Below are 7674 nucleotides of genomic sequence, written 5' to 3' on the forward strand. Positions count from 1 at the left end.
CTTACACACGCACACACACACGCACACACGCACACACACACGCACACACACATGCACACACGTGCTCACATGTGCACACACACGTGCACCCTCAGCACGTACACACTCACACACACGTACAACACCCTTCCCCCTCCCCATCACCCCACCCCCAGCAGCCGCCTGGCTCTGGGCGCCCCCCTGCACACCCCCCTGCACACCCCTGCGCACCCCCCTGTGCACCCCCCTGTGCACCCCCCGTGTCCCCCCCGTGTCCCCCCCCGTGTCCCCCGCAGGAGCCGCCTGTCCCCATTCAACTTTATTGTGCCGGGAGTACACTGGGGACACCGCGGGGGGCTGGGGAGGGGGGGCGGGGGGGGGGGGGGTGGGTAGGAAGGGCACAAACCAGCTGCGCCCCATCCCTCGGGGACCCCCCCCACCCCCGGGGGACCCCCCCCACGCCGGGGATGGCCGAGCCGGAGCCGGCAGCATCCCTGGGAGCCGGGGACCAGCCCCCGCACTGGGGGGGGGGGGGGGGGACGACACACACGACGGGGACCCCCATTTTCCCCCCCCGTCCTGCGGGGGATGCTCTGGGGGTCCGGCGGTGGGGGGGGCGGTGGGGACAGGGGGGGGTTCCTGCCATCTTGGTCCCCTGGTTGGCAGCAGGCTGGGTTACTGTCCTGGGGGGCCGGGGGGGCCAGGCAGCCCGGGGGGGCCACGCAAACCGGGGTCTCCCTTGGGGCCAGTGGGGCCGGTCTGCCCCACAGCCCCGGGGGTCCCGGGCAAGCCCGGTTTGCCCTGGGGGCCGGGGGGGCCCACTGGCCCTGGCACCCCAACAGGTCCGGGGGGGCCGGGGTCTCCCTTGGGCCCCCCCAGCCCCCGGGAGCCCGATTGCCCGAAGCTGCCCTTGGCACCCTTGAGGCCGGGGAAACCTTTCAAACCCAGGGGACCCCTTTCCCCCTGGGGGCCGGGGGGTCCCGGGGGGCCGTGGAGTCCTTGGGGTCCCGGCAAGCCCAGGTTGCCCACGTCGCCCTTCTCGCCTTGGCTTCCTGGGGGGCCCTTGAAGCCCACGTCGCCCTTGAGGCCGCGGGGGCCCGGGAGGCCGGGAGCACCTGGGGGGGGAGAGGAGGGGGTGAAGGAGAAGCACTGGGGGGAGGGGGGGGCAGCACCCCAAAACAGACGTGTCCCCAGCCCTGAAGATCTTGCGGAGACCGGGATGGGCTGAGCCTGGCTCCCCCCGAAAATCCCATCCGGGAACCGGCCGGGCTCATTAATTAGGGCAGCCCGGTAACGATGCAGATGGATCCACCATGATCCAGGCTGGGTGGTCCGTGGTGGAGCGGGAAGGTGCCCCTGAGCTACGGGGAGCCACCGTGGTGGAACCGGGACAGCCCCTGAGTGGAGGGAGATGTCCCCAGGCCACCCGGGCCACCGGGGGGAAGCTTTGGGCACCCTCATCCAGGGGCAGCCGTGCCCTCTCCACCAGGACCAGCAAGAGGGGGTCACTGGCACCAGTATACAAGCCAGCCATGCTGGAAGGATGGCTCCTTCTCCTCCAAGGAGACTCCAAGGTCACCTCCCTGTTGTCCCCGTCCCTCCACGCAGGGACAGCTCTGCAAGGTGCAGCTCCATCCCCAGGACACTTCTCCATCCCTGGACGAGTATCTGGGTGCCCTAGTGCGCATCCCAACACCCCCTTGGCCTCGGCAACGGTGGTTTGGGTCCTCTGGGGTGCAGGACACTCCCAAGGAGCCCAGTTTCCACCAGGCTCAGCCAGTCCCCAAAACTGCCTGCCCAGCGCGCCCGTCCCCAACCCATCCCCGGAGATGGGCTGTGCCCACCAGGATGCGTCTCACCTCGTAAGACGGTGATGTTCTTCAACATCTCCCCATGCCGGACGTCCACCACCTTCATCTCCTCCATGACCATGGAGAGGTTGCGGATGTCAAAGTCCAGCCGGGCGCTGAGCAGGCTGTAACGTTCCCTCAGCAGGTCCGTGGTGCCCTGGACCAGGCTGAGGGACTTGTTCAGATAGTAGAGCTCCTCGGCGTGGGTGTGGAAGCCCAGGGTGCAGGAGAGCCGCACGTCGTCCAGGTAGCGCAGCATGCTGTGGACATGGCTGTCGGTGGCGTTGATGTTGGCGAAGATGGTGCTGATCTCGATCTCGTGGGAGGTCATGCGACCTTCCAGGGTCTCGAAACGCTCGGCCGTGCGGTTCTGCGTGTACCTGTTGTGGTAACGCAGGTCGTTCATGTTCTCCTCGTGGTCATCCAGGAAGGAGGAGATGTTGTCCAGCTGCAGCTGTAGCCCCATCACCTGCAGCACCAGGTCGTGCATGTTCTCTGAGTTCTGGCCCACCTGCCGAACAGCTGCGCCCACGCTGCCTTGGATGCTCTTCACCAGCTCGCTGGTCTTGGAGGAGGTGGCCCGTAGCCCGCCGAAGAGGCGGGTGTAGTTCTGCCACTCGGTGACGATCTTCTGCAGTGTCAGCGTCTCCTCGTCCGTCTTCCTCTGGATGACCTGGATCCAGTCAGAGGTTTGCCCCAAGGTGAAGTTCATCTGCTGCATGGCTGCTCGGACATCGTAGCGGTCCTGGGCCAAGCCCTTGAGAGAGCTGTCTAGCTGGGAGGTGACCACCTGCCAACCCCCAACCTGGGCCAGGAACTGCCCCAAGCTTTCGTTGACCTGGCGGATGGAGAAGGAGCAGTTGTCCACCTCGCTGGTGATCTTGTTGCTGGTGGACGAGAGGAGGGCGTGGGTCTGGGAGGTCCGATCGAGCAGGATTTCTTGAACCAAAAGCATCTTCTGGATCTCCTCCAGCTCGCCCTGCAGCTTGGTGATCTCCTGGCCCAGCTGCCCCGTCTCATGGCAGAGGGAGCAGTTCCCTGAGGTCTTCTCATCTGAACGAAGGGCAGAGGGGGCTGTTACAACCACCCCGGCCCTCACTGGGCCTTGAGACCCTCCTGCTGAGGCCCAGAGCGGAGGAAGGAGCCTCATCATGGTTTGTCCTTGAAGACCCTGGAGATGGGCACCACGGAGCCACGGCTGGGACAACCCTGATGCCACCAGCCCATACCAGCTCCCAGCTCCCACCTTCATCCTGCTCCTGCCATGACTGGGACAACCCCGATGCCACCAGCCTGCACCAGCTCCCACCCTCATCCTGCTCCCGATACCTCTGTGAAGCAACTTCCCCAAAAAGCCCAACCCCACCAACCCCACCCTGGGGTCCTCCACCGATCCCTCCCCAAAATCCTGGGAGATAAGTGGGGGTTCGGCTCTGAGGGAGCCCCAGGACCTGAACCGTGGAGATGCTTCAGCCCCTGGCTGGCAGCACCGAGTAGCCGAGGTCCACTCACGTGGAGGGACGTGTGGTGCCGAAGCCTGGAGAAGACCTCTAGGTCCAGGTGCACTCACCCAGCCCCTGGAGGTCCTCCTGGATGGACATGATCTTCTTCTCGTAATAGGCCTGGGCTGAGCTGATGTCGCTGGAGATGGAGTCAACTTTCCTGAACACTGGGGAGGGAAAGTGGGGGCTCAGGGGAGGTGGGGGGGAGCCATCGTCCTCCACACCTTTCCTCTGGGCTCACTCCCCAGTGAGGAGGATGGCCAGGGCTGGAAGTGGCTGGTGGGTGGGGTGGGTGTCCCAAGGGGACTTTTGGGTTCGGGGCTCGGATGAGGTCTACAAAGCATCTCCAGGGGTCACAGAATGTAGGGGTTGGAAAGGACCTCTGGAGATCATCTAGTCCAGCCTCCCGCCAGAGCAGGGTCCAGCCCCGGGGAGCACAGGGCTGAGCCTGGGAGGCCGTTCCTTGCCCATGGAGGTGATGGAGTGGCAACCTCTGGGCTCCAGGGTGGTTCTTGAGGTCCCCATGGGGGTAAAGCCACCCCCTGGCGACGTGGCATCACACCCAGGATCCCACGAGCATCCCAAGGGCAGGTCGGGAGGAGCTGGATGCTCCTCAAGGTGCTTTGGGGGAGTCCCATCACCCCTAGGAGGTGCCCCGAGGATGGCAGGAGAGAAGACAGGAGGGAAGGCAGGAGCTGGACCTCCCGGCCCTGCCCGCGCTCACCCAAGGCAGCCAGCACCGTCACGGCCACGATGAGGAGGATGGAGAAGATGTAGAGGACTTTGACGGCCGTCTGGAGGGAGAGGTTCTTCTGGCACCGGCTGCAGTTGGTCCGTGCCCTGCCTGGGCGCAGAGAGGGAAGGATCAGGCCCTGCCGCGGCCCCTGCCCGCCCCGGGGGGTGGCCCCACGTCCTCACCGCTCGGTCGGGAGATGAAGGTCGGCATCTCCTCTTCCTCTCCTGCCGCCGGCTCCTCTCCTGAAAGCCAAGACAGGAGGGAGCTGAGCTGCCCGCGCTCGCCAGCCCCGAGGACGCCAGCGGGCCCTGGGGATGGCTGGGAAGCCACATGGCACCCATCACTAGCCACCTTCAGCTGGCCGAAGTCAGGTGGTACCAGCCCGTGGGGACACGTCCCCGCTCCACCGCCAGCTTCTGTGGGACTCGGCTGGGACCTGTGTACCCCGAGACCATCAACTCGGGGAAATTTGGTTGAATTTGCCAAAAAAGTGGGTGACAGAGAAGCTGACGGCTCCCGGCTCCCAGCCCTGTCTCGCCAAAACCATGGGAGCAAAGAAAACCCCACGTCCCACCCCATCCCAGACCCCCATCCCAGACCCCCATCCGGGACACCCATCCCAGACCCACATCCCGGACCCCCATCCCGGACCTCCATCCCAGACCCACATCCTGGACCTCCATCCCGGACCCCCCATCCTGGTCCTGCATCTTGGACCCCCATCCCAGACTCACATCCCGGACCCACATCCCAGACCCCCGTCCTGGACCCCCATCCTGGACCTCCATCCCAGGCCCCCATCCCGGACCCCCATCCTGGTCCTCCATCCTGGACCCCCCATCCTGGTCCTGCCTCTTGGACCCCCATCCCAGACTCACATCCCAGGCCCCCATCCCGGACCCCCGTCCTGGACCTCCATCCCGGACCCCCCATCCTGGTCCTGCATCTTGGACCCCCATCCCAGACTCACATCCCGGACCCACATTCCGGACTCACATCCCAGACCCCCGTCCTGGACCCCCGTCCTGGACCTCCATCCCAGGCCCCCATCCCGGACCCCCATCCTGGTCCTCCATCTTGGACCCCCATCTCAGACCCACATCCTGGACCCACATCCTGGACACCCATCCCAGGCCCCCATTCCGGACCCCCATCTTGGACCCCCACCCTGGCAGGGGGGCAAGTTGGGGTGGGACAGGCGGTGGGCTGGATCCCCGCCGTGGGTCGGGCAGAGGGGATGCTCTCAGTGCCGGTACCCGACCCTGGAGGAGCCTGGGGGGGCAGAGGGACCCCCTGGCTCCCCAAAGCTCCCCCCAGCTCTGCTGCGCCCGAGAGCCCCCCACAGCCCCCCCCCACCATCCCAGCTACCCCCTGCCCAGGTCCCCCCCCCACCTCCTGTCCGACAGAAGGGGGGTTCCCAGCCGGGGGTGCCACAGGGGGGCCGCAGGCACGGCCAGAGTGTCCGCGGCACCGGCATCCCCCGCTTTATAAAGCCTGTCCCCCCCCACGCAAAGGCGGGCAGGGGGCAGGAGAGGGGCTGCAGGCGGGGGGGGGCTGGCTGGGCTGGGGGGGCGGCGATTTCCCTCCGTCCTCCCTGGCATGGCCCTCCGCTCTTCAGCTGCCCCCCGCCCCCCCAAATTGTGCTTTTCTGCCCCACGGAGTCAACAAGTGACGGGCTCTGAGCAAGCAAGGGGGGGAAGCCACCCCCCCTCCAACCCCCCCACACCGGGGCGGGGGTCCTTGGCCATGGCTATGGGGAGATGCTGCCTGTGGGGAGCGGGGATGCGGTGGGATTCGGGGTGCCAGCCGCCCCCCGGCTCCGCTGCCCACTCCGGCACGGCAATCCCCTCCCGTCCCCCATGCCACTGGCTCCCCCCCACCACAAGGTTGCCCCCCACTCACCTCTCATAGCCCCCGATCCGGGGGGCGGTGGGTGCGATCCTGCCCCGTCCCAGGCCTCACCGCCACGGTTCCCGCATCCGTCTCTTCCCGGCGAACCTCAGTGAGCGGCCAGCATGGCCGGGGCTGCTCCGCTTCCCACCCCTGCCCCACAAGAAGCTCCCCAAACTGCCCCAGGAGCTTTCAAAAGCCCCCCCGGCGGCAGAGCATCCCCTCGGCCACCCGCTCGCCCATGGCCGATGCCCAGGCGGGATGGGGCCGGGTGACGGGTGACGGCAGAGTCCGGCCGGGCTGGACGCCGGCCACCGCAAGGCGAGGCGCTGGGATATGTGCTGGAGAAGAAAGGCTGGTCCCGCGCCCGCCCGCCTTCCCTCCAGCCCTAATGACTAACAAATGTCCGACCGACGGCCGGGACGGCCTCGCTCAGACCAGTTTGGGGAGCTGGGGGGCTGGGGAAAGGGGGGATTGGGAGTCTGGCTTAGGGAGGTGGGGGGCTGGGGTCAGGATTGGGGGTTTGGGGACGTGGATCCGGGTCAGGGACGTGGGGAGATGAGTCTGGGGTCCTGGGTATGGCCCCTGGAGTTGGGTCAGGGATACGAGGAGATGGGTCTGGGGTCCTGCTTTGGGCTCCTGGATCTGGGTCAGGGACATGGGGAGATGGGTCTGGGGTCCGGCCCCTAGATCTGGGTCTGGGGTCTTGAGTCTGGCTCTTGGACATGGGTCAGGGACATGGCAGATGGGTCTGGGGTCTGGGGTCCCGCTTTGGGCCCCTGGATCTGGGTCACGGACATGGGGAGCTGGGTCTGGGGTCCTGGGTATGGCCCCTGGGTTGGTGTCAGGGATGTGGGGAGCTGGGTCTGGGATCCGGGGGATGGCCCCTGGAGGTAAGTCATGGACATGGGAGCTGGGTCTGGGGTCCTGCTTTGGGGCCCTGGTTCTGGGTCAGTGACATGGGAGCTGGGTCTGGGGTCCAGGGTCCTGCTTTGGGGCCCTGGGTCAGGGACACGGGGAGCTGGGTCTGGGGTCCTGGGTCTGGCCCCTGGGTCTGGGTCTGGGACATGGGAGATGGGTCTGGGGTCCAGGGTCCTGCTTTGGGATCCTGGATATGGGTCAGGGACACGGGGAGCTGGGTCTGGGGTCCTGGGTCTGGCCCCTGGGTCTGGGTCAGGGACATGGGAGATGGGTCTGGGGTCCAGGGTCCTGCTTTGGGCCCTGGATCTGGGTCAGGGACACGGAGAGATGAGGAGATGGGTCTGGGGTCTGGCCCCTGGAGATGGGTCAGGGACATGGGAGATGGGTCTGGGGTCCGGTGCCTGCTTTGGGATCCTGGAGGTGGGTCGGGGACACAGGGAGATGGGTCTGGGGTCCGGCCCAGGGAGATGGGTCTGGGGTCTGGCCCCTGGACCCGGCTCAGGGACCGGGGTGCTGCGGTTCGGGGTCTGGGGTCCTGCTGGGACCCGGGGTGCTGCGGTTGGGGCTCCCAGCGGTTTGGAGCGGTGGTCCCAGTTCAGAGACAGGGGACGGGGGTGCCGTGGGGGTCGGGGGCGTTCGGGGGGTGCTCCTTGCCCAGACCCCCTCCCCACCGAGCCCTTTGTGCCGGGCTGCTGCTGCCCTCTGCCGAGACCCGGCCGGGCTCCCGGGCAGCCTTCCTCCCCCCACCGCCCCCTCCTCCTCCAAGGGTCCCCCGGTCTCCTCCGGGGGGGTCCCC

The 7674-nt window shown here is 67.1% G+C and overlaps 1 protein-coding gene across 1 annotated transcript; it reads right to left on the reverse strand.

Annotated features, from left to right (window-relative positions):
* Positions 1 to 292: 292 nt before the first annotated feature.
* On the reverse strand, positions 293 to 6352 carry SCARA3 (scavenger receptor class A member 3). Its single transcript, XM_074578408.1, has 6 exons — positions 5970 to 6352; positions 4250 to 4309; positions 4056 to 4175; positions 3400 to 3498; positions 1839 to 2882; positions 293 to 1094 (listed from the first exon to the last, which is right to left on the reverse strand). Exons 1-6 carry the CDS (start codon positions 5974 to 5976, stop codon positions 655 to 657), a joined length of 1770 nt encoding a protein of 589 aa, XP_074434509.1. The 5' UTR covers positions 5977 to 6352; the 3' UTR covers positions 293 to 654.
* Positions 6353 to 7674: the final 1322 nt, after the last annotated feature.

The sequence above is a fragment of the Larus michahellis genome, chromosome 3 (assembly GCF_964199755.1).
Source record: "Larus michahellis chromosome 3, bLarMic1.1, whole genome shotgun sequence".
NCBI lineage: Eukaryota > Metazoa > Chordata > Aves > Charadriiformes > Laridae > Larus > Larus michahellis.